The sequence below is a fragment of the Aphis gossypii genome, chromosome 2 (assembly GCF_020184175.1).
Source record: "Aphis gossypii isolate Hap1 chromosome 2, ASM2018417v2, whole genome shotgun sequence".
Taxonomy (NCBI): Eukaryota; Metazoa; Arthropoda; class Insecta; order Hemiptera; family Aphididae; genus Aphis; species Aphis gossypii.
In genome coordinates this window covers 20,408,168-20,435,418 of record NC_065531.1, presented here as the reverse complement: position 1 = coordinate 20,435,418, position 27,251 = coordinate 20,408,168, and the positions used below count along the sequence as shown (strand labels likewise).

The 27,251-nt window shown below is 28.1% G+C and overlaps 4 protein-coding genes and 1 long non-coding RNA gene across 7 annotated transcripts; 3 read left to right on the top strand and 2 right to left on the bottom strand.

The window, feature by feature from the left end:
• The first annotated feature begins 2,273 nt into the window (after positions 1-2,273).
• LOC114130068 (acylamino-acid-releasing enzyme-like) lies at positions 2,274-6,134 on the top strand. The gene is given in 13 exon segments (XM_050200778.1): positions 2,274-2,440; positions 2,536-2,750; positions 2,866-3,029; positions 3,098-3,243; positions 3,314-3,581; positions 4,122-4,270; positions 4,348-4,522; positions 4,594-4,845; positions 4,909-5,037; positions 5,121-5,329; positions 5,464-5,543; positions 5,652-5,867; positions 5,987-6,134. Coding segments are annotated over 13 exon segments (2,142 nt in total). The 5' UTR covers positions 2,274-2,431; the 3' UTR covers positions 6,117-6,134.
• Positions 6,135-7,026: 892 nt separating this feature from the next.
• On the bottom strand, positions 7,027-15,189 carry LOC126550020 (clusterin-associated protein 1-like). Of its 2 annotated transcripts, XM_050200781.1 has the most exons (9): positions 14,974-15,189; positions 14,679-14,901; positions 14,333-14,395; positions 8,900-9,096; positions 8,667-8,834; positions 8,204-8,517; positions 7,868-8,018; positions 7,661-7,790; positions 7,027-7,219 (listed from the first exon to the last, which is right to left on the bottom strand). In XM_050200781.1, exons 1-9 carry the CDS (start codon positions 15,187-15,189, stop codon positions 7,032-7,034), a joined length of 1,650 nt encoding a protein of 549 aa, XP_050056738.1. In that variant the 3' UTR covers positions 7,027-7,031. The 2 variants fall into 2 exon arrangements, with proteins under 2 accessions (XP_050056738.1, XP_050056737.1); XM_050200780.1 differs by having other exon boundaries at positions 14,679-15,189.
• LOC114119278 (pyruvate kinase) lies at positions 11,219-17,938 on the top strand. 2 transcript variants are annotated; one of them, XM_050200783.1, is made up of 3 exons: positions 11,219-11,599; positions 13,683-13,928; positions 14,001-14,143. In XM_050200783.1, the coding sequence occupies exons 2-3, from the start codon at positions 13,713-13,715 to the stop codon at positions 14,139-14,141; spliced, it is 357 nt and encodes a 118-aa protein (XP_050056740.1). In that variant the 5' UTR covers positions 11,219-11,599; positions 13,683-13,712; the 3' UTR covers positions 14,142-14,143. The 2 variants fall into 2 exon arrangements, with proteins under 2 accessions (XP_050056740.1, XP_050056739.1); XM_050200782.1 differs by lacking the exons at positions 13,683-13,928; positions 14,001-14,143 and adding exons at positions 16,509-16,838; positions 17,649-17,938 and having other exon boundaries at positions 11,493-11,599.
• LOC126550021 (uncharacterized) lies at positions 14,792-15,941 on the top strand. The gene is made up of 3 exons (XR_007604043.1): positions 14,792-14,934; positions 15,035-15,254; positions 15,439-15,941. It is a non-coding gene; the product is annotated as an uncharacterized LOC126550021 (long non-coding RNA).
• Positions 17,939-18,107: 169 nt separating the features above from the next.
• On the bottom strand, positions 18,108-20,611 carry LOC114119279 (protein spartin). The gene is made up of 6 exons (XM_027980786.2): positions 20,130-20,611; positions 19,939-20,069; positions 19,545-19,873; positions 19,005-19,475; positions 18,690-18,942; positions 18,108-18,615 (listed from the first exon to the last, which is right to left on the bottom strand). Exons 1-6 carry the CDS (start codon positions 20,259-20,261, stop codon positions 18,456-18,458), a joined length of 1,476 nt encoding a protein of 491 aa, XP_027836587.2. The 5' UTR covers positions 20,262-20,611; the 3' UTR covers positions 18,108-18,455.
• Between the last annotated feature and the right edge of the window lie 6,640 nt (positions 20,612-27,251).

The window sequence follows — 27,251 nt, the reverse complement described above, 5'->3', positions numbered from 1 at the left end:
TATTATTTTCAATAACTTTTTTTATCAATTCCTTATGTTAGTTTTGTTAATAAAAAACATTCATATTTCAAATTTTTGTCCTAAAATATAAATCTAATTAATAATCATTAATCTTACATCTTTATACATCTAAATCTGGCGAGACAAATCTAGACTCAAGAGTGAAAATCAGGGGAGTAACCGAATTGGTTCCCGTTTGGCCGAATTAGTTCCCGTTTGAAAAAGGTATTTTATTAGGTTGAGCCGAATTGGTTCCCGTTTATGTACTTTTAATTTTTAGCTTTTAATAGTTGGTACAAAATATTAATGTACCTACATAGCTACACTCTATAGTATAACATAAAATAAAATGGCAATACATTTATACACTGGAAGTTAAGCAAAATGTTCATCTTGATATATTTTATTTTATGGAGATTTTAAACAGCATTCATACATTAATTAAATTAAATTTCGAAGTAATAATATCAGGAAACTTACTAGCAAACAAGAAAAAAATAACAAACACTTTGAAAATTGTATGACTGAGTTTAAAATTGTATATTATAATATATCATTTTTTTTTAACACACATTAACGCACATTAACTAAACCTACTTTTAAGTTGACAGTCTTGTCTCTGTAAAATTGAGAAGGAAAATGTGTGTAACTAAACGGGAACCAGTTCGGCTCAACTTAATAAAATACCTTTTTCAAACGGGAACCAATTCGATACGTGGGGTTAGAGCTCGGGAACCAATTCGGTACCAGCCAAAATCAGGGTGGTTAGGTGAGTACCTAACATTAATGTGTAGAGATTTTTTTCCTAGGGTTGGGAATTTTTTAATTTTTTCCGTAGTTCTTCGTCGGGGGTTTTTATTTGTGGATTCAATGACAATTTTGGTCGCAAATAGTTTAGTAGTTGATTATGAAATAAATACAATGTTATATGGTATAAATAACCTGTTTGAAAACATTAATTGTTGAAAATTTTAAAACGTTTTCTATACATAATACCATTGATTTTATAGTATACATATTATAAAATCAATGATAATACATAGGTTAATAGCACGAATTAAGATATACGAAGATATAGGTATATCTTAATTCGTGGTTAATAGACAAATATTAAACGTCATACATATCTGACCACGACACTATACTCCGATTGGCTTTGCTTAATTTTGCCTACATTAAACTCCTTAAAAACAGAAACTGCATTCTCTCATAGGACATAGAGCAGCGGTTCCCAACCTTTCTAGTTGTGCGGACCACCAATTTTGTAAAAAAATCTTTAAGGCCCATTATAATACCACACCTATATACGTATTATAATTATAAAATATAATATATTATATGAGATAAAACTACATTCAAACCTCAAACGTTCGATATCGTACACTTATTTTACACTGTAGGTAATATTGATCGAATATTATAATAACTAGAAATATTACAAGTATGAAACAAAAATATATAATAATATTATATTGTTCACGGCCTAGTACCGTGCTGCTCGCGGCCCACAAGTGGGCCGCGGCCCATGGGTTGGGAACCGCTGACATAGAGTATATTACTCTATGATTTCTCTCAAATGTATTTTGTTTTTCATAAAGGTATGCTATAAATTTATAATATCATTGAATTAATTTTTAACTCATTAATAATAGTGACCCACTCGACACCGAATTACAATTTACAACAAAGCAGTTAAAATTGTAATTATTACATACTTAATGGTTTTAGCCTATTTTACCTTTAAATTTGATAATAATTGGTAAATTCAACGTAGATAATATTTAAGTAGGTATTGAAAGCTAACAAAATCGGTTCTATTAAAAAAAATTATTTGCTGCTCTACATTTGTACGTTTATGAGTCGTTATAACTCAATAACAACACATGAGTGAGTGTGATATCATTTTAATAAGAAATAGCAATAAAATGTCGGTAGGTACCTACGTTATTTTATAGCATTAAAACCACAAATTAAAATCGTAGTTCATGATGAACACATTTAAAACAATGGAATTATTATATATATTAATATTTTAATCTGATCTCGGAATCTCAAACTCAAGGCCTTACACCGTTTGGTCTGTGGAAATCCGCTATTTATAGTAAAAGTTATTGCTTTGAGCTTTCGTCATTAGATGTTTGATAAGAATATAAGATATAGAAAAACTGAAGACTCACCTAATACAAAATGAATACGAAATCCAAAGATCAAAGTACAAATATATTAAACTGCGAAGTTCAGAGGCCAAAATAAGCTGTATCATTGTTTATAAACATTTATCAGTTAGGTACCTAGTAGAACAATTTATTGAGATTTGAGATTAATTTATTGTTCAGTGAAATAGGTACATATCCAATGAGTACGACTTTTAGTATAGGCTTATAAGTTATAACTTATAATAGGTATATAAGAATAAATATAATTTTTCTAAATGGCTCAAGTAAGAATAAAATATAAATAATAATCTAAAGAAAATTAATGTAAAATTTTAAGTAGGTAATACCATTGTAAAAATTTAAATTAATAACATTTCAGTTAGATAAAATTGTGGCAGCATATCGCATTACCGCACAATATCCGGAATTAATATCTGCTAGAATACATGATTGCTCAAAAGCTGCTGTTAGTGTTAGTTCTGTTTGGACGCAAAAGGTCTTGGAAAGGCAATCCAAAACCATATTCCGGCAAACCGTTTTTTCAGATTATAAGACTTACAGTTTAACATCACCACCAACTGATATAACAAACGAGTAGGTATAAATTAAAAATAAACCACAGTGATAATTATACCTAAGTGATACCTAATAATACACGAAAAACTAATAAATTAAAAATAAAAACAAATTGTATGTATTTTCCATTTAGGTTGATAAGCGCACACTCAAAGTCGAACAAGTATTTTTGTGTAGTCAGAGAAGTGGAATCTGGAAAGGAAATCAAACAATATTTAGAAGTATGGACTGATTGTTCTCTGGTGAAAAATTATGACTTGAGTGCTTTAGATGTTCATGGAAAAATTTATGCTGATGGTAATTTGTTATTATACATTAAATTCAATGTTCTTTTTAAATTCTGATTAGTGATTATTATTTTATAGGTGAATTTGGAACTTTAGAGTGGTCTCCTGATGAAACAAAAATTGTTTATATTGCTGAAAAAAAAATACCAAAGTCTGAACCGTTTTATAAACAAAAATCAAAAGCATCGGCTCAGAAAGATGGTGTTAATAATGACATTGTACCGGTATACCTAATGTTAATTGTACAATTGTCTAAGATTTTTATATTATGTAACTTTAATGATGAATATGCAGGGTAAAGAATATGATTGGAGCCAAGATTGGGGTGAACAATTGGTTGGAAAGATTACTCCAGTTTTGGTTGTGTGTGATATAAAAACAGATAGTATAGATGTTCTTCCAAATATTCCAAATGATATAAATCCTGCAACTGCAACTTGGATACCTGATGGAAAAGGAGTTGTGGCAATTGGACATTCAATTACACCTTAAAAATTGGGTCTAACTTACTGTAATAATAGTCCTAGTCATGTATTTTCTCTCACATTAAATGGACAATATGGTTAGTAAATTATTATAATGTATTTTGTCATATTATGAATTACATTTTTAAAAATAATTATTAACTATCATCAATAATTGTTAAGATAAAATAATTTTTTGTTAAATTTCATTAAAAAAATAAAAAAAATGTATTATTTTTAAATTAGGTAATTACATTTGAGTAGCTATAGTTTTACTAGACTGATGAATGCATTTTTTTTTTTTTTTTTACTTAATATGTTGCGAGCCAAATCTTTTAATTAATGAAGCCCCTGCATAGTTTTCAATAATCAATTTAAAATAATAAAACATTATAATATTTAGTTAATTTAATGGTTATGAAATATTTATAAATGCTATTCTTTGATAATGTAATTTTAAGTACATAGTTAATTCTTGTTTGGTTTGGGCAGTATAAATTTCTTTACTTGTTGCTTTAAATTAAAAAGTGTTATTGAACCCCATTTATAGGCATTTTTACATAAGCATAAGCATATATACATATATATGTATATATATATTACTGATAATTATACTTAGTTATCATTTTATTGTATAGATGTGTTGAGTTCCAGTTCAGAACAATTGTGTGTGAGATATCCTAGGTTTAATTTGAATGGCACAAAGCTTGTATGGTTAGAACGTCTTGGTGGTGGACCACATAGTTCATGTTTTAAATTGATCTCTTACGATTGGTCTACAAAAGAGGTTATTTTGTTGATATTTTATTTTCTAATTTTATGAAAATTGTGTTTAACATTTTTAATTATTTATTATAAATTTAGGTTACTACAGTTGTTGATTTTAATAATAAAATTCTTCAAGTCAATAATGAACAAATACCATTCTATGGCCTTTATGATCAACCAATACCAAAAAACTGTTGGTTAAATGATGATAAAACCATTGTATTGAGCACTCCTCAAGGTGGTTCTATACATACTTTCGCTATTGACACTGGTAATAGTTTCACTGACTTATTAGTAAATTTATAAATATTTTTAAAATTCCAAATTTTAATAATTTTCCAGAATCAAAAGATATCCATTATCTTCCAATTACAAAACCATTCCATGAATGCGTTAGTGTATTTGATGTTTGCAATGATGTTTTAGTTTGTCATAAATCATCGCTTAATAAACCTGGACAATTATTTGCTATCAAAATACCTTCTATATCTGAAGGATATGATTTTACAAAAATTTCCATTCATGAAATTTCTCCATCTCGTAGTCTTCCGAATAGTGACAACTTTGTTGTTGAACATGGTTATACTCTTTACAGTAAGGTTTAAATAACTAAATAAATTATAAAGACCTGAAATAAATATTTGATCTAATTTATAGATAAACCTACTACAATTTTCTATGGACCAAAAAATAGTAATTGTCCCTTGATTGTATGGCCTCATGGTGGCCCTCATTTATCATCTTCAGACTCCTTTAGAGCAGATATTGCATTCTTTGTTCAGATAGGTAATGACTGCTTATAAAAATATTTTGATTATAGTTTTTTTTTTTTATGGTTACTAATTGTAAGTTGTGATTGTTGTTACTAGGATTTGCTGTGTTATTCGTCAATTTTAGAGGTTCGATAGGCTTAGGTAAAGATTATGTTGAATCATTAATTGGTAATATAGGTGATGCTGATGTCAAAGATGTTTATAATGCACTTCAGTCTAATCCGTCATGGTTTAATAGAGAATTGGTATTATTTGGTGGTTCACATGGTGGGTTTTTGGTTACACATTTAAGTGGACAATATCCAGTAAGTATTGATTTGTACAGTGATCATTGAACTTAATATTATTAATGCATCTAAAAAAAAAAGATTCGTGTTTCACAGATTGTGTAGAAAACATTTCTTATTATATTTTAATTTATTGAAAAATTTAATTGCAGTCTGTGTTTAAAGCTGTATGTGCACTGAATCCTGTTACTGATTTGATCACTATGTTTGGGACAACTGATGTTCCTGATTGGTATGTTGAATTTTCATGTTTATTGACTTATAGCAGAGTTTTTTATGTTAACAGTATTTTTTAAGTTTTAATAATGGTAAATGATTATTTATTTTTATTTTTTTGCAGGGTTATTACAGAAACTGGTTATAATTTCTCTGAAGTAGATAGCTTGGCGAATTCCAAAGATATTTTAATGAAATTAACAGATTGTTCACCATGCAAAAACGTTCATAAAGTTCAAGCTCCTACACTTTTATTACTTGGTGAAAAAGATCGCCGTGTTCTTCCATGCTTGAGTCTAACATATTATCATCTTCTTAAAAAGCATGGTGTTACGACTAGGTAAATTAATTTTACTAATTTTTATTGGTTAACTTATATTTAGGTTTAACTATCAATTATTTAATTTAATTTATTTTTTATTTTAGTATTCTTGTTTATTATTATATTTTTTATTACAGAGTGTTGATGTACAATGATTGTCATCCGTTAAGTACTGTTGCCGCTGATATGGATAGTTTGATAAATGCGGCATTATGGTTTATCAAATATTTAAACAGTGATTTTGAAAAATATCAATTGATTAAATAAATTATTATTCCATTTTAACTGCGAAATATTTGATATTTATTTATTTTTTATAGAAGTATGTCTGTACTTATTTTCAGTAAATACATCCATTTATAAGTATAAAAAATAATTTATAGAATCATTAACATTGTAATATATTATATTTTTTCTATACTTTGTGGGATACCAATAAATCAGGTTTAACAATATTAAATGTTAATGTAAATGATAATTTAGAATTATCATTCATTAGTTTGTAACAAGATTGTGACTTTTAATCAATATCCCTTTTCAATAAAAATTGAACTTAATACTTTTAATCCTGTTATCTGCCGCATTTATATACTTATTGGTATTTAATAAGTGCATAATAGAAAAATGTATACACAGAACAAAATATTTTTTACTACTTTATTTTAATTAATTGAAGCCAAAGTGAGTAATAACTATGTATAACAATAATTGTATAACAAATGTTAGACAACAAGCAGTTGTTAGAGATAAGTATACATCATGTCTTATTGGTATACTGTAGACCCGGGGTCACCAATTAATACTTTCCGTTTGCCACATTAAGAATTCGGAAATTCTTGCGGGCCATAAAAATTTGAAGTACAGAATATTTATTATAATATGCTGATAAGGTTAGTTCACGTATTAAATTATCGGCTTTTTCTCTCCTTGTCTACGGGCCGGTTAAAATTCATCCGCGGGCCGAATGTGGCTCACGGGCCGCCATTTGGTGACCCCTGCAGTATAGAGTATGTATAATGAGCCCCACTACAGTCAACATTTACTCAAAGAGTAAAAACTATGAACTAGTAGATGAAAACATTGTGGAATTATGCTGATTGTAAAAAATATGTAAATATGTATTATGTATGTTATACATTTTAGAATTAAAATATAATATATTTTTTTAAATCATCAATCTTATTAGTTGTTACTATCGGCACTATCACTATGAATACTTCCTAGTTTTTCAGCTCTAGAAGTAGATAGTTCTCCATCAGATGCCATTAAATTGGAATCTTCTTCATCGTCTAACATTAAATCAGAATCAGTTTCACTATCTGATAAGCGGCCAAACATACCACGATTTCTACTTGTAGCTGCACTACTTACTAAAAAATATAAATAAAAATTTATCTTAAACATTTTATTAGTTCATCAATTATATATATTTTTTAAAATTGCTCAAAACATTAAAATATCATTATTTCTTCTTAATTTGAATTTAGTAAAATATATTATATAGATGTTTTAGAATTTAATTTAATTTTAATTTGTAACAAATAGGGTCATATACTAGAATTTTTCACCCCGAGGCAATAATAATAATAATAAAAAAAAACTCCTCATTTTAACAAGTAAAAATTTAATATAATTAAAATATTAAAATATAGCTGCCCTCTCATGTTGCCTGGAGTAACAGTATCTTATAGCCTTCCCTCCTAAATACAGCTGTGGTTATAAGTATTATTAGATGTTACTACTTATTGTATACGGTTTGTATGTTTTGAATATATTAACTAATATTGAGTTTAATATTTTACTATACTTACCTCTTCCTTTAATACTAATATCTGGTGTGTTTTCTAAAAATTGGTTATTGTATGGTTCATTATTAACTTCTTCCAATAGTTTTAAATCGTTATCTTGTTTATTATTTTCAATAATTTTTTTTGCTAATTCCTTATAATAATAAAAAAAACATCAAATTATATTTAAAAACCTCATAGGTACCATTAACACCATTAACTATAATTTACTTGTTGTTCTTGTATGTGTATTAATTCTGCCTGAGCGACCTGTTCTTGTTGATGTTCTAAGTAACTTATACATCTTTGTCTTGTAATATATTCTTGATATAAGTTTCTGAGTTCAGATTCTAAATCTTCAAATTCTTCTAAGAATGCTGGCCTTTAAACAAAATATTTAAAAATAAGTATATAGATGTATTATAGTATGTATGGTGTTAGATACACTATAATGTACTATAATCCATAATTAATCTTAAAGGATATTGAATAAGTAGGTATTTATACTTAATATAATTGATTTTGTAGGTATATATTATATTTTCTAAGTATCTATTTACGACTTACCTCACTTGTTTCAAAGTTTGAAGTCTCTTTGAATTTCTTTCTAAATCTTCTCGTCGTTTTGTAATTTTTGCATCCAGATTAGCTTCGGTTGCTGAAATATTTTTTATCAAATCTCTTGTATGTTCAGTTTCTTTTTTTGTTTTTTGAATTAGTGTCTTAAGGCTTTGTTCAACTTCATTAATGTCTAATGCAGCATTAACTCGACTATCTCTGATTGGCCGTAGTTCGCTCTCTTCTTCTAAGGAACGAAATAATTCAGCACCTTTTTGAGTAATTTTAGATGCCAAATCTCTTGTCGTTTTTAGTTCATTAGCCTAACATAATATTAATGATTAACTTTATCGATTAATACAAACGTCCATTTAAAATATAATTAAAAAAAAATAAAAAAAAAAATAATAATAATTTAATTAATCAAAAATGAATTGAATAATTCAAATTTAATTTGAAATAGACTAAGTACTTTGTAGGTTAAGTTAGTTTCCAATTTTGCAAAACTTTCATCCTCGTAAACTTGTTTTGTATTTAATGCATCATTAAGTAAATCAGTTATTTTTAATAGTTCACCCACTGCATTTCGATCAGCTTGATACAGTTTCTTTACATTTAATTTAATATTGGTCTTAAGAACCTATGAAAATAATATTTTATTTTGTTAGCCGTCTTAATTATTCATTGAATTAAATCTATATTTACAAAAAATTCTACAATCGAGCGAATGAAATAAACTCGTTGTTCAGATGTTTCAATTTCTTGTGGTAAATTAGTGTCAGGTTCAAAACGCAGAGCTAGCCAAAATAAAATTTCAGACACTAAACTAAAATTGGGACTATGAAAGCTATCCATAGATATCTGTTGATGATATCCTAATGATCTCATGACTTCAGTGAATTCTGTAAAAATATATTGTTATGAGTAGTTATGAGTTTTGACTAATGTTTTGAAAAAGTAGGTACCTTCAATATCATATCATTTTTAGTTACTACTTAGAATTAACATTTTAATCAAATACTTACTAAATAAATCCCTGTATGACATATTAAAATTACTATAGTTATGTATTTATTGCCTATAAGTAGGTACTACAATACTACCTAGTTGTTAATTAGCTAGGCTATAATATGTGCTTCTGAGGGAAGATAATAAAATATTTGTTGTTACTATTCGTTGCTATGGCGCTGCGCCCCTATTAGCAGATTTATGTTATTTCAGTGGTGGGTGTATTTTAATGTACAATATAGGAATCTTATACTTAAAAAAATAAAAGATTCTAAAATTATTTGATAGTAAATTGTTGTTCTACACGAGAATTTTAAACTAAAGATATTTTTTTTTTATTAGACCGCTCAACTACTTTCATAATTATTGTAAATTGTAAGCCAAACTTATGGAAAATCTTGTATTAAATTTTCAATTAATGGCTACTTATAACAATTTTTTTATACATTTTCAACTACAAAATAATTTACAGATATTCATAATTTTGACGAATTTTCGACTTTTGTAAATATTTGAATTTCAAATGCTTATAAAAAAAATTGTGCCTATGTATTCTTATCATTTTTTAATCGCTATATAAGACTCACGAGAACTTTGTATTAAATTTCCAACTTCTAAGTATTTTGACTTAGCATTAAATTTTTTTATTTTTATTTTTATATGAAATTTATAATCTATATTTTTTGTAATTTGTTTACTATGAGAATAATTAGGTCTCTTATTAGGTATGGGTTTGGAAAATATGGGGAATGCGATGACATTTTTAAATGTGAATTATGAATTAAATCTATTTACCTATAATCTATTAAATATTATAATGTTTAGGAATTGTATAAAGATTCAATTTTATTCAATATTATTTTTAATAATTTTTTTATTTGATCTATTTTATCATTTTTGTAAAATTATTCTTAAAATTTTAAGTAATTATTATTACTATATTTTATACCTATTTTGGGGGTCATGACACTAAAAAGGTTGAGAAACACTGATATAGCCCATAAGACAATTATAACTCATTATGTAGGTAGTATAAGAAATCTCAATAATTTGAAAATATTGTATTTAAGTATATATATATTTTTTTAGAATAAATTAAATATATTAAATAAATATATATTTTTTATTTTTTATTTAGAACTTATACAATCTGTACATATAAAAATGAAGTAAAATAAACATAATGGATGTTTATTCTTAAATTATATTGTAATGTAGCAACTTGAGTAACTCACTCAAGGACCAACCAATAGCCACTTCAACGAGAATTTAAATTTATTTAGGTATTTATATGTTAAATTTATAAGGTCCTAGAGTCATTGTCATTTGAGTCTTTTGAAAGGCTGGGGAGTTCCATGAATGAAGATAGATAATATCTTTTTGACGTGAAAGTTAGTGGGATTTTGAAGGTGATTATAAATTTCGAGTTTGTCTGTTTTAGTGATTTTAGGAATGTGAATCTGGGTGAAGTATGTGGTTTAACTTAAGATATACCTATTCTATGTTTATTCTACGTTGATTATTGGTTGGTCGACTTTACGTCAAAATATACAGGTAAGGATTTACGTATATTTTACATTTACGATACGTAGGTAGGTATAAATTTTTCGTGATAAAATTACGTTTGTTTTATTCTTAGATAATACGTAGATTACTATATTAATGTGTATAATCTAAGGTTTTATTCTACGTTAAATATTAATTAATTACCATAGAATAAAATATTTATTGGTCAGTCGAAACTTGAAATTACGTCGAAACATAGGTAGGTAAGGATTTACGTATATTTTACGTCTAGTTTAAAATTTGAGAACGGTCAGTCCACATTTTTTTTTATGATCGAACCAGTGTTTGTGAAGTGGTCGATCAATTTTTTTAAATAAAATATCGAATGTTACTAGTGGTAAGTATAAACCACGGTACTTATATTATATTATATTAGGTACATTATAATATACCGTGGTATAAACTAAAATCTTTGCTTTTATTATGTTAAACATAGCTTGCCTCGATACTGGGTTGAATTTCCGTTGATGTTTTGATAAACTTTTATAAATGTAATGTGTATTAATATATTATTCTTACGTGGTATACCGGCGGTATACACGATACTACTTTAACTAGAAATTGGGAGATCCCTCAAACCCATCAGTTATGACCGACGACTCCGCAATCGCCGTTGTACCATAGAGTAAGTTTTACTCTATACGTTGGCACGTAGCACTCGCACATACTGACGCTATAATATCTTTGAGAATGTTGTGCGTGCATCTATGAAATGAAAGATCGATTATGGATCACGCATGAATGATGTAGGTATTGTAATTTTTTGTGGTCAACAGTAACAGTCCACACTCCATTTTTTGTCACCGAAATAACACCATCGTCTTAAAGCAGGTAAGTATTTTTATAAATTTTAATATTATACAATTATAGTTAGTGCTTCATAGTTTCACTAAGTATTGCGTACATACGCATCTCGAAGTGCTTAAGTAGTAAGTACTTATATAGCTACATAATATTATTTTAAATAATAAATCGTAGATACATAATAATTAAAACGCGGATTTGTATGGATTTGCATATTTAAGATTTTTAGTACATATTTGGTTGGTTTTTAATGCATATGAATTGGCGCTCTATTAAAAATATTTGATGTTACACAATGCCACAATGTACAGAGATTACTTTCATCATTTAAATTTGGTAGGATTGACTTTTTATTTTTTATTATAAAGAACATTTATAAAATTATATTAAGAATACTTTAGTACGAATTTTAAAGATTTATTTTTAATGAATTTTGACGTTTCGTTCATAATTATGCATTTATGCGTCAATAATTAAAGAAGCTATTTACATATTTTGAATTTTGTATTTAATTTCTAAAATGCCATCAATAAATATTGAATAATAATAACACGTTATTTCCATTTGTGCTTCTGTTATACGCTGATGTATTGTTGTATAATCTGTACAGATTATTAAGATTGGAACTATCAATCAATGGCAGATCTTGGATATTTTTGAGAGGGGGGGGGGCACATATAAATTGTATGATGATTCTTTAATCATAATTAATAATACATACTCTTTATTTTTAAACAAAATTGGTATTTGGTAATATATTCAATACAATGTTGATTCCATAATATCCCACACCAAAATAATAATTTATCTATAGCAAGTTATTATACTTTTATGTAGTTTTAATAAATACAAATATTTTTTATAGATTTTCATATTTTAACCTGTACATGTAACTCATTTTATCAGTTTAAATATAAATATAATTAATGATTACACTAGTAGGTAGATAGTATTATTCTAATTTATTATATTTTTCATTTATATTATACTCGTATCTCGTAGTAACATAAAAAAAATTGTCGATAGAAAATTGACAGGGGGCATGTGCCCCTGTGTCCCTCCCCTGAATCCACCACTGTTATCAATATAATATAGTAATAAAACTTGTGTTTGGTACCTATCTTAATTTAGTTTTATATTTCATTGGTTAAATCTCGATAATAAAAAAATAATAATATTGTACATTGTACTATTTATAATCAATGGCCAATGCTATTATTGGAACGGTTTTGAACACGTCATTGATTATTTCAAAAATTGAACACCACCAAGGCATGAAAAACTTACAAGAAATCATTGAAGCTTCTGATTGTACTATAGTTGCTCGTGGTGATCTGGAAATTGAAATCTCACCTGAAAAGGTCTTTTGACTCAGAAAGCCATAATTGCATGTTGTAATAAAGTACCTAATTATTAATTAACAAAAACTAACCACCCTATCATAATAATTTATAAGTTATAGATAAAGTTGCCATTCATAACAGTGAACTTTTGACTATATAACAGTGTTCCCAAAAAATTTAGGTTTCTACAGAGTGTAGATTATAAAAATAAATGAAAAAATTTAACTTCAATGATTTTATTAAATAATTATATTGTTTTAATTTTTGTTGCGTTGTTATATTTATTTAATAATGTGTTAGTTTTTAAAATATCATTACATATTATTTTTAATGTTATTATGGTATTCTTACATATAGAAAGGTTGAAAAAATTGAATCATCATTAAAAACTAACTAAGAACATCAGAACATAGATAATACTCTTACCATAAAATTTCTTATTAGGTTGATTCTCTATAATTTTTGAAGTAATAAAGCTAAACATGAATAACTAAACACAAATTTATTGTGATACGCACTTGTACGATGAAAACCACAAATAAATCCTCCTAAAAAATAGAATAAACTTGTTTATTTACAAAGTATACATTTTGTAATTTATTATTCAAATAAGACCATCATAAATGAATATTTTAACTATTAATTATATAATGATTGTTGATTGTTGATACAAATTGAAAATTGAATGCTTATCATTATAATTATTTAAGTTGATTTGGGTAATTTACTAACACTTTATTTCCATTTTTATTCTTTAAAATATATAGGCTGGTAAACCAGTTATTTGTGCTACTCAAATGTTCGAGTCTATGATCAAAAAACCCCGTGCAACTCAAGCAGAGTATTCTGATGTGGCAAATGCCATCCTCGATGGAGCAGATAGTGTGATGCTATCAGGGGAAACTGCCAAAGGGGCATACCCTGTTAAGTGTGTACGTACTATGGCTACCATCTGTAAAGAAGCAGAGACAGCCGTTTGGCAGAGACAATTATTTGCTGACTTAACGTCTGCTGTAAGTTTATTACTAGAAGAAGAAACAAATAATAATTACCATCTTCTAATTGTACATTTTCAAATGCTTAAGGTCAATTTGCCTTTGGATGCTTCACACACAATTGCTATTTCTGCTGTAGATGCAGCTAATAAAAGTAAAGCTGCTGCCATTGTTGTTCTTACATCTTCTGGCCATTCTGCACATCGCATTTCTAAATATCGCCCACCTTAAAAACTAGCACATTAAATAAATTATAATAACGTAACAAAAATTAAAACAACATAATTATTTAATAAAACCAAGTTAAATTGTTACATTTATTTTTATAATCTATACTCTGTAGAAATCTATATTTTTTGAGGACACTGTTATACGAAGGCGCACGGTGAAAACGCACAACTTAATGATACCTCAGGACTTACCAAACTTAATGGCGTGCTCTACACGGGTGTCCACATCTTTCAACCAGTCGCTTAATGGTTGTACTGAAATAATACAATTTTGTTAACAAAATAATATGATATGATACTAATAAATATTAACTGTAAGAATCACATCAAATTATTGAAATTAATATGTAGTCACTATTCATATATTTAAGTAGGTATGTATAATATGGTAATCATGCATTTATCCACGCGACAAACTGTCATTGAGACTTTTTATATTATGGCTGGATGCCACACGGGAAAACAGAAGTACACAATTTGTTAAGCAATGGTATGGTTTATTATTTTCCCTAGACAGAGTATAGATCTATGTATTTACCATTATAGTATAAAGGTAGAATACCACGATAAATATGACATTGGCGGGCGACTTTGGCATTTCTGGTCAGAGCTATGATTGGACAACGTGGGCGATATTTAGAAATGCGATGTGCAGAATGGCCAGAAGATGTAAGAACAACAATGGCAGCAGCTTTACTTTTATTAGCTGCATCTACAGCAGAAATAGCAATTGTGTGTGAAGCATCCAAAGGCAAATTGACCTTAAGCATTTGAAAATGTACAATTAGAAGATGGTAATTATTATTTGTTTCTTCTTCTAGTAATAAACTTACAGCAGACGTTAAGTCAGCAAATAATTGTCTCTGCCAAACGGCTGTCTCTGCTTCTTTACAGATGGTAGCCATAGTACGTACACACTTAACAGGGTATGCCCCTTTGGCAGTTTCCCCTGATAGCATCACACTATCTGCTCCATCGAGGATGGCATTTGCCACATCAGAATACTCTGCTTGAGTTGCACGGGGTTTTTTGATCATAGACTCGAACATTTGAGTAGCACAAATAACTGGTTTACCAGCCTATATATTTTAAAGAATAAAAATGGAAATAAAGTGTTAGTAAATTACCCAAATCAACTTAAATAATTATAATGATAAGCATTCAATTTTCAATTTGTATCAACAATCAACAATCATTATATAATTAATAGTTAAAATATTCATTTATGATGGTCTTATTTGAATAATAAATTACAAAATGTATACTTTGTAAATAAACAAGTTTATTCTATTTTTTAGGAGGATTTATTTGTGGTTTTCATCGTACAAGTGCGTATCACAATAAATTTGTGTTTAGTTATTCATGTTTAGCTTTATTACTTCAAAAATTATAGAGAATCAACCTAATAAGAAATTTTATGGTAAGAGTATTATCTATGTTCTGATGTTCATTAGTTAGTTAGTTTTTAATGATGATTCAATTTTTTCAACCTTTCAATATGTAAGAATACCATAATAACATCAAAAATAATAATATGTAATGATATTTTAAAAACTAACCTCCGCCGAAAACCAAGTCGTAGTCGTACTTCGCTTTTTATTTGTTGTTGTGCGTTTTCGCTGTGCGCCTTCACCGCCGCTGAAAAACACAACAACAAATAAAAAGCGAAGTACGACTTGACGCGTGTGTTTTTCGGCGGAGGCTAGTTTAAAAAAAAAAAATTACATAAAAAAAAAATACAAATAAAAAAATAAAAAAAATAAAATACATTAAAAAAAATACATAAATACATGTTTATATATCTGTGCCATTAACTCATTGTCATGTTAGTTTAAAAATAAATCAAAAACTTTACGGTGTATAGTAAAATTCATAATATAAAATACATAAAAGTTTCTACTAATGTATTTCAATTAAAACAAAATAATTAACATATTCTTATTTATCATACAAATAACATAATAAGTAATTTCGGTTTTCGTCCAAATTGTTACTTAATGTCTATAACAAATAATATTGTGTCTACAATTTTTTTAGATTTTATGTATTCAGTATGAACTATTTATGATTATGAGGATATAATCTTGTATTCAACGTTCAAAAGTTAGATTCAAAAATAAAAATTTCTAATGTTTCTATGAATTTTTAACACAAATCTTAATGTCTAATTCAAAATTCAAATGCATATGGCATATAAATTAATAATTATAAACAGATTTGAGTCTATGTAGAGTGTAATGTGTATACTTATATTTTTATTTTATTATCAATGTTATTTTATTGTTATTATTATTAATTTTATCTACATCGTGTTTCGTGTAATACACTATCACACTCATCAGTTTATCATCGTTATCATTCATCTTAGGTTCATTCGAGTCGACAGACGATGTCGAAATGTCGAATACTTTGCGAAATCTTTTTGGTCGGCACCGGCTCCCCCTTGCCTCGACTGTTCTCACGACTTATTTGCGACAAACTAATGAACCACCGTGGACGTCGTTTTTCGTCAAATATTCTTCGGTGATTGACGACCAACGAGGCAGGTCGCACTTCAATTGGAAAATTGGTGACTCGAACTATCACGTTTTACGTTCCGGCTGTTTCCCGTACATAAAGTACCATTGCACCAAAAGGCCGTACGAAGATCTGCGATTAGATGACCAGTTGTTTAATATTTTAAAAATCGTCAACTTGGGTGAGCAACCGACAACATAAGGAACTAACGGTTTAGGTCCTAACGGTACTTACTGTGTTTTTGCGATTTATGATTTATGATTAGGAATAGTCGGTTGCATAAAATCTAATACCTACGTTATTTCTCGTCGATTCTCGATTCTATTAACAGTTTGAATATTCACACCATAATAATTACGTGATAAATCAATATCAATGTTATAGTTTAAGAATTTAAATTTATTAAAGAAAAAAATCAAAAGTTCAATAGGTTTTTATCCAATTCAAACTTTACTTTCATGAAATTATTCATTGTAAGCATGATACAATATTGTGGATTATGATAAATGATTTAGTAACAGTCATTGGTTATGGTCTTATGAGTAAGTTTTATGTGAATTAATGTTTACCCATTGTTCTCTAATAAATTGCCTTGATTTAAAATTGAAATTAAATTTATTTTTATTACGAAGATTAGATTTATCAATTGACCTTAAGTCATTAAATTATTCTACTGAACTTGCAACAAATAATACCATACATCATTTTAATTTCTTACATATATTTTTTAATTTACTTATTTAATAAATTTAACTATCTAAAGATGAGTCATGATTTTTAGTTTTTCCAGCAACTAGCCATGCATTTATATATACATATACATTATACTCAACTGATATATTCAAAATGTTGACTAGTAATGAGCAACACAGGTGTATTCTAGAAATTTATTATTTGAAAAATAATGTATAGTATTGGCTTATGTAGCTATAATGTTATCAATTTGTTGGTTTTTTAGACACTTTGTTATTAAATAATGTAATTTTTTCAGGTATACCATTGCTTATGTATGGTTTATCTGCTGTTTTTTTGATTTCATATAAAGAAATAGTGAAGACACCTAAAGGAGATGTTAATATTTATTTTCTTTTAAAAGAAGACAAAGGTTCAACACATTAAAATATTTTCAAATTTAAATATCGGTAGTATGTTTTAGATGAAACTGAAATAAATTTTGTTACTTTCTAAATTATTTAGTTATTTAATTTAACTATTAAATATAATATGATAACATTGATAAGTAATGTATATAAAATAATAAAAATTATCAAAAAAAAAAAATTACTTGTAATATGATTATCATAAATTCTTTGTAACTTTTAAGTTACAAGATAATTTGAAATTTGGTCTTCCATATTATAAAAGTAATAGTATGTATTTATTAATTATAATATAAAACATTTATTCCTTGGTTTAACTATTGTTACTCAAAAAAAAAAAAAAAAAATGATTTGAAGGAAAAATAAATACAAATTTATTTTATAAAAATATAATACACCAATAACCAACAATAATATCTTTAACAATATAAATCCAGTATAACATTGTTTATAAACTATAAAGTATTAATAATTTAATTCATAGTGTATAATATGCTAATTTGATTAAAATGCAATATATAACCAAGTTTAACCCAAACTTTGTTGTTTAAGATATAACATTAAAAATAACAATTATAATAATATACCTATTAAAATTATCTATTCTTTTTGTAAGAAGTAAACTATATTTGCTATAAAAATGCTTATCACAACAAGGCTTCATACTTATAAGTTAGGCGAAAGTCACGGAAAATATTTTAATCATTATCTGGTACCATCATGGCACGACCAGTTTCTTTAACAGTAGATTTGATGATATTTTTTGGACCAAACTCTTTCACGCTTCTAGTGAATCGTAATCCATGGCCAACTGTTTCAAATGTGTCTTGAGTCACTTCACTAACATGATTGCCGAATCTATCAAATATTTTTTCAAATTATAACATTTCTAACACTTATAATAATATATAATAAATTAACATTTAGCTTACTTATGATGAACTATAAGTACTGTATTGTTTGAAATACTGCTACCCAGAATCATCCCAGATTTTTCAAGTCCATCATAAACTATGCTAAAACCTTCAATGGCACCTGCTGCTATATCAAATACATTTGTCATTTTTTCAGAAGCTTCATTTTTGTCCATATTAGTAACACCTGTCAAGATCTTAGTTCCGCCCTTATGAACATGTGGAGCAAGGAATTTTCCAACAGCACATGATGCTGTACCTATTTTTCCAGCTGAATAAAAACATGTTTATATTGATTTAAATTGAATAACTTGATTTTATTTTATATCTTACCAACAAAGCACGTTACATCAGCAGCAGTAGACGTCACGTTTTTAGCAACTTTAACTCCTTTTTTCATGGAAGTGCAAACATGTGTATCATTTTGAGAAGGGTTAATATAGTTTAATAAACCAGGAGTAGAGTTGTTCATAAAATTTGATGTTTTTTCAGCACCCTTCACTAATCCATTTGATAAAAATGTAGCTCCTTTAACAATGTGAGCTGAAATTTTGTGACCTTTTTCTCTGGCCTCTCCAGACTGTTTTCTCAATGATTTTTTAAGTACACTTTCTAATACATCTGTGAAAAGTTCCAAATGTTCCGGAGGAACTAATACACCAATAGCTGAGTTTCTGTTTTCAATATCAGGAAACACAAATGCCCCATACTCAGTTCGAAGACACGGCGAACTATTGGCAACAAGGGGATAATAAATATCTTCAATACAGAGGAAATACCGTTGTGGGCTCTCTGAATTTGTACCTGAACAAAAAGTATTCTCAAGTAATTATAATTTTTATAAATTTAATTAACATTTAATTATGTAGTTACCTTCGAGCATAAAGATTTTAACATTTGATTTCTCTGATGGCGATGTTACTTGACCATCATCAGCAATGAAAAATACTTGTGAGTTATCACAGCTAACTAATAGGGTTGCCATTGAACTCCGTTCGATGTCGATACGTAAATCATTAAGCATTGCTGATAACTGGTTGTATGAAACTGGAGGTTCTAATGTTTCAGAAGCACATGATTGTTCTTCGTCAGAACGTGTAGCTTCCTGATACGATGGCGGACTTTGAACAGGTCTACAATCTACTGCCATATTCGAACCACTATCCCTTTGCAACTGAAGAATACGGTCTAAAATTTCTTTTCTGAAACAAACATGATGTTATAAAATTATAGTATAATATAAATTAAAATAATAGTGAACACTTACTTTTCCGTTTTTAAATACTGTAGTATGTTTTCAACCTCCGTCCACTCAAGACTTAGGTCGGTCGGACGTGTCAGTGGAACTGAGAAGACATCATCAATAATATTGAGACACTGTTCATACTCCAACAAAGCCTACGAATGTACGATAACAGTAAGTATAGTTCAATAATATTAAAATAATGACGGACTCACCAGATTTGTTTTGCCTTGGGTCTCAAAACTTTTGGCTTCGCGCAGAGTAGCAAAAAACTTGTCTGTTGAAGATTTCACACGACTGTACAAGTCGGCAGTATCGCTCTGAATAGTTTGACTGGCCATCGCCATATCTACAAGAATTTAACTGTAAAACGAAGCACAAAACAAAATTCAAAAAAATCGACGTCGAATGCGACTAAAAATGAATAATGTAAATTTGCGGTAAATAATATTCAAGACGACTGTGTTTTCCGACTGACGATGAGAAATGAAAGTAGAGTTATTTCAGCAGATCAAATAAATATTGTGAAATGTTTCTTTATGATTCAGTCAGCGTTCTTTGACCTCGCTCGGACGAAAAACGCTGAAAATCGAAATTTTTAAATGTTCGCTCCAATCAGTGATAAGTGATAACGCGACTAGCGTCTGAACACTCGTAAAACATTGAACGGTGGACGCTCATAGTTGTGACTCACAACTTGTGAGTTACTATTAATAATAAAATCAATGTTTTGTGTTGTTATTATTTTTGTTGCATGACTCGTCATCCACGACGTCATTTTTGCACTTTGACACTTTCGTATAGTACCAAAATACAAAAACGTTTCATCGTTAAAACTGCTAATTATTAATTATTATGTACGTTCAATTTTATATTCACGGTCATACATTTTACAGTGTAATAACTTCATAGAACCATATTATGTTATGTGTAATTAGTAATATTAATCAGACTATCAGAGAAATCTATTTTAAATTTTTATATAGTGATGAAACTAGAATTTTGTTTATGGGGGATGGTGGCAATATTTTTTAAAACAATATTATAAATCAATAAATTGGTTATTAACGATAAGTGTAAGTACATAATACTAACTAAAATGATTAAAATTGTATAGATAGTTGTAACTCATTGTAAGATGTTTAGTATAAAATTAAAAATATTTGTACATTGTACATAAAAAAAAATTGTATTCATCTAAAACCTACAAGTATCAGGTAAACAGTATAATAATGATATTATAAACACACAGAATGTATCGTAAACAAATCTATTGCGTCTTCTCGTTTTGCATTAATTTCACAATGAATATTTAATAATGTTAATTTAAATTATCATCTCCCATGGCCGTTCTCAAATACGAATTTATTAATTTTCAACAAGAAAATAGGTTATAAATTAAAATAGGTTTAGCCGTATAGGTATTAAAAATTGGCATGGTTTATTGATAGTTAAAATTAGGGCTTGGTAAATTCCAACTTATAAAAGGGAAAATAAATGGTTACATTGATTTAATGGTAAGTTACAACATGAACGAAAATACACACATAATAATATGATTATGTAAGTCCTAAAAACATTCATAATATAGGTACATAATCAAATATTCAATATTCATACATACCTATACGGCTATACACCTAAATTATTTATAAAATATAAGTTGTGGGATTTTTTCTCTTCTTGTCCGGTGTCTATTTCTCAACATTGTCTACGTACGATCATCATTAGTTTTTAATTTTTATCTGACAAGCACACATTTTCTGGTTAATAACAATACTATCTACGCCGTATTTGCGCGATCACTGGCAACCGAACGTACAGACCACGTCACGCTCGAATCGGTCGTCGTCGCGCGCCGCGGCCGGCGACGATACCTCATGGGATCCTGGTACCAAAAAATCGAATCTTTGACGTCCGTTGAATAACGTGGTTTGTAGTCGTTGTACTATTGGTTGCCTATTCAAAACGTACCGTTATAAAATATGTATTAATTTTTTGGACATTATTCGTTCATAAGACCATAATGGCGTAATATAACATTTTAAAATATATCAATTATCAACTAGTAAAGAATTAATTTGATAAACCATACGTAAAACTATAGTAATTACTGAATGTCGCACAAGTAGTCTAGTTAACTGTACACGTTTTTCAGAGAGATCAAAAACGTATAAAATAAACTCAAACGCTTTTTGATTTTATCCAGTATCATTTGTCTACAGTTATTGCCTATAATATGACTCAAGTCTTGAATATTTAAAAACAAAAGTTTTTCGTAAAATTTTCTAATTTAACTTAGGAATATGAGGGAAAAATATCAGAAAAATCATATTTTTTTACATATGAACAATTTATTTCTCGAACAACAATAAAAGTTTTATTCTTATTACACGTTCCGACATCAACGTATTATATTATTAATTTATCATTGTACTAATTTTTAAATGGTTTCTTTTGATCAGTTTCACACACAATATATATGTCTCGGGCCACGATTGCTACACGATCATTACTCACAACGAATGATGGGTATTCCGACTTCCGTCGAACAATAATGGATTTATTTGAAGGAAAAAAAATGCTGATTTGTTATATATTTTATTCACTAAATAGTGGTCGATGGTCTTAATCGACTTAATCGTACTATCCAAAGACAAAAGAATAAACATCGTAGTAAATCACACAAGTCGGAGTGGTATTTACAAAATTATCAAATAAAGTAGGTACATAAATTGTATTCGGCAGTGGCAGTAGCAGTAGCGATTCGAGTGTGCTGGAGCAGGCATTGGACATTTAACTCATGCAGACAAAATAAATAGGTTTGATGAAAAAAAAAAAAAATTGAATTTCGTTTAGTCAAGCGCATACGAGGGCATGGACGTCTTCCGTGTCTTTTGATCAACTTATAATAATTTAACAATATCATAGTATATAATATCAACAATCAATTAAATTTGGCAGTGTAAGACTATATACTACCTTCTTTTCATCGATATTGTGTATCATTAAATCGTGATCATGTTTATTTATTTTGTCGTGATTGACGGACGTGGTATAATGCTGTACGATAAATAGCTCGAGAATTCGGTTGAAGAATAAGTCATATAAGGGAACTCTTCGATACCGATCAATCGTATTATTGCGTAATGTTATCGCGTAACCTTGACTTATGCGATTATATAGATATTTCAATGCTATAACTCTTTAGTTTGTCTGTATTATAGTTATTACGATACTTGCCAGTTGCAGTAATCCACATTGTAGTAGATTGAACACAAATAAATTTTAAAAACTATTCTCTTACTTAAGGTTCTATCATACAGTCATATTATCGTCATTTTTAAATTTTTTTATTTATAACCCTCTGTAGCGCGGGGCATCCAAAGTTCATGCTGGGGCTTTGGGCGGATGTTCTATCTACGCACCGTCCATCCGCAACGATGCTGTGGCTGAATTGTAAAAAAATCTGTCAACCAACACAATTGATGCCGGGTTGTTAAGACAAGACAACACCGTCCCATCTATTTTCGGTCATATTTAAACGTTTTATCGATCAAAAGCTTCTGTGCGATCGAGAACCATCGTTAATCTCTCCATCATCGCGTCGGGCTTAAACGCTAAGAGTGTGTGTATCAGTAACCGAATTTTCGTAGAGGTACTGATAACAAACGGTATAGGTACTATACATCGTTTTGGCAATTATATTATGTAAAAGTTGTTTGCTATTTTACTAAAACGCTTATTGTTCCAAACACTCTATAACTGATTTTTCCTGTGTTCCACAATTTGGTGTTTTTGGTATATCTACGAACGGACGATCTAAGACGTCTACGAGTTGGTTTTCGAGTTATGTGCGGACAGCACACTATGAATTGGATCCGACGAGATGAGATTTCAAAATAATAATAAAATTGCAGGATCATAATAATATATTACAAGTGATTTTTTGTCGAGAAAAGTGCGAAATGCCAGAGGTAGATGGCGCTGCCGTTATTGTCTGGACGCGTCGATTGAACCGCGAAGACTCAATATATCGCGATGACGAATATTGAAAAAGAGAATAGATAGAGTTTATAGGCATGCGCACGGCTTTCCGACTTGAGTCGTACTCGTAGTCTGTATTAACACTTAGGTAATTCCTTAAATCTCGGTTTCCTAACCTTATCTTAAAAATTATGTTTTTATGTACCTATATTTTTTTTTTATTATATGAAATGTGTTGTATAATAGGTATATATGTGTGAATGATAAGACATGCTCCACAAAATATTCTGTCATTTCATTGGTAAGACCGCGGTTAGGTTTTTATATGATTTTTAATTTGTTATAAAAAAATTGAATATAAAATAAAAATCGTGGTAGAAATCTCGATAACGTTAAATAAGAAATGCTACATTTTATTAAAGTAAAACTCTAATAAATGTAACATAGACAAACGTACAATTTTTTAAAACTTTTTTAATTCATTAGTAAACCAAATTAATTTTGTGTTTTAATCTGTACCCTAGTTTTCACTGTAGATTTCCACCAGGGTCATTCGAGTTTTAAACTATAATTTATTTATAATACATATTTTCATTTCATAAAACTTAATAACATTATTCTTGAAATGTATAAAATACCCATACGTGCTATAATATTATAATATTTTTATAACTTTAAGTACATATATCATATGTGTATATAATATACACGGTATACACTTCAAAGCTCAAATAAAGTAAATTGGTAAATATATGTATATGTTCAGTGAGACCCATTATCTTCTTAAAGAATAAATAAAAATATATATATAAAAAAAAAACCAAATCAAATCAAATTGTTGCGACGATATAGATTATATATGTATTTACAAATTTGAATAATTTTATGATATAATGTACAGATACATACTTATAATACGTCAGATGTGTCAATATTATCTTGCATAAGTTTATACACTTAATATGTGACTTAATAATACATACTTGATACATTATGTATAAAACGTATACTTAAAATCTGAAAGTTCATATAGTTTCATACTTATCTATACCTATATCGAATACCGTTGCCAAACATATATATTTATTATATTATATTGGTTTATTAATTACAAAATTTGGTTCACGGCGTTCACGTAGGTATATATAGGTTGTTTGATTGAAAATTACTTTGGCTTTACAACGCGTCTCGATCAGCGTTTAAAGTAACGACTATAAGTTTATAACGGATATATATATATATAATTATATGCGTATAATATAACCCTCTCAATAGCAGAGTTGGGATCGACCTCGACGTAACTCAGTAATATAATTGTGTTATAATACCTCATAGGACGCGTGCAAAATTATTATTATACTTCACGTTTTCATGTTTGTACCTTATACTTGTATATCTATATATAAAATAATATATATGATACCTATAACCTATATGTATATTGTACCTATATACATTTCGAAGGACATCGTTGTAGGTTGTTGCAGTTTCAGGCATTACGTTTTTTCTATTATATAATGTATATATACTTACCACAAATTGACTTCGCAATCAATTAAGGGTATATATACATAATGTGCCTACTTACTATCTATACAATTCATATATTATTCGTTATTTTGTGTAATATATGTGCACTGCGTCATGCATGTATAATTATTTGGTGGTAGGTAATCGCTTCCGGATTGCAATTGCACCTGCGACTTGAGAGACCCATTGGATGTAAGTAATCCCCAAGACAAATATAGGTGGTACCTGCCTATACGACAACGCACGTGTATACATCATAATATGTAGTTACTGTAAACAATTAAACATGTTACAATGTTACATTCACCTATGTCCTATATTAAACCCATATATTGTCACCTAATATAAGGGACAATTGAAAATTGTCAAAAATGTCTATATAGGTATGATATATTATTTCACATATTATAGTTCTACTTATAGATATTTTCGATATAATTTATTTCGTGAATTTCAGAATTAAATTAAATTTATTAATGCTGTTAATATAACTATTCAATTTATTTTATACGTGGATATTGCAGGATATATACATACAGAGAGATAAAACACTATATCCTATATTTTACTGCAAATTATATAGTTAGTGTGTATTTGACATTTGAATATAGGTATCTATTCTGAAAATTATTTTAAACACAGTTCTAAATTTTGTAAATGTATTTTTTTTCACCGGGTATAATTACTCAAATTAATTTTCTTTTACTGTAGATATATCTACATGTACCTGGAAATTGGAATATATAATACGTAATACGAGTTACTGTATTCCAATTAATCTACGTGTTGTAAAATTATTATCGTCTTTAATATTTAACTAAATCTTTTTTATTTTTTAACAGGTTAAAATGGTTTTTAATCGTATAACATTTTTATAAGTATAATTATTATATTTTTAGTACGCATAGCTTTATAATCATTTATATGGTATTATTATTTATTATTATATACATCATATGTAGGTACATGGAAATGTGTTATTTATATAAATATAAATATAACTGTATTTTGTGTTATAGTTTTCAAAAATTGAGCTTCTCCATTCTATAGTTATGCACTTATGCTGTAGGTTTCTATATATTATAATATTAGTTTACAATTAAATCGAATAATAACATAATATATTAATTGATTCATTCATACATCATATTTGTACACGTATTTTCAAATATAGCAAGCCATGAGGTATTATAAATGTAATAATACATTATAAGAAAAATTGTTTAGGTCTTGTGGATAGTAAAAATGTGTAAGTGTAAAATATTCTTAACGAAAAACAATAAAAAAATATATACATAAGTTATAGGTATAGTATTTAGTATATAATAGTAGTTACTGTAGTATAAGTAAAATGTCAACATACTATCACTTTGCCAATTATGTAATTAGAAAAAAACTTTTTACACAAAAATTGTTTAAAAAATAACATCTTACCTGAATCTGTAGAAAAAAATCGGTGTTACTATTTAAAAAAAAAAGTAAGTATTATTGACACACGCATGTGCCAAAAAGGGTTAAAAATTTGAAATTTATTTGAAACTATGTTTATTGCTTAAGAATTTCTAAGGTGACGATTGGTGAACATTTTGAAATGTTCAAGAAAAAGGAAGTGTTATGAATTTCCCTAAATAACAGGATCGCTAAAAGATCTAATATTTAAGAAGGGAATAGAGAGAAAAATGTCTATTATACTTATATATCTATAATAGCTAGATTTAAGTGTAATGTTCTTCTTTTTGCGTAATAATAGTTATACTGTTGAGTTAAAAGCTCTTAACACTTAAGAGTAGGTAATAATTAAAAAGATATATTATACCTAA

Excerpts from the sequence above, each read along its gene's own strand:
- LOC126550020 (XM_050200780.1), bottom strand. The coding sequence starts at position 15,189 with ATGTTCGAGTCTATGATCAAAAAACCCCGTGCAACTCAAGCAGAGTAT. Across the intron at positions 9,097-14,332 it reads AGAGCACGCCATTAAGTTTG|AATTCACTGAAGTCATGAGA; the intron begins GTAAGTCCTGAG and ends ATATTTTTACAG. Across the intron at positions 8,518-8,666 it reads AAACTAACTTAACCTACAAA|GCTAATGAACTAAAAACGAC; the intron begins GTACTTAGTCTA and ends ATATTATGTTAG.
- LOC114119278 (XM_050200782.1), top strand. The coding sequence starts at position 16,538 with ATGTCGAATACTTTGCGAAATCTTTTTGGTCGGCACCGGCTCCCCCTT. Across the intron at positions 16,839-17,648 it reads TTTAAAAATCGTCAACTTGG|GTATACCATTGCTTATGTAT; the intron begins GTGAGCAACCGA and ends TAATTTTTTCAG.
- LOC114119279 (XM_027980786.2), bottom strand. The coding sequence starts at position 20,261 with ATGGCGATGGCCAGTCAAACTATTCAGAGCGATACTGCCGACTTGTAC. Across the intron at positions 19,874-19,938 it reads CAGTATTTAAAAACGGAAAA|AAAAGAAATTTTAGACCGTA; the intron begins GTAAGTGTTCAC and ends TGTTTGTTTCAG. Across the intron at positions 18,616-18,689 it reads GTACTTATAGTTCATCATAA|ATTCGGCAATCATGTTAGTG; the intron begins GTAAGCTAAATG and ends AATATTTGATAG.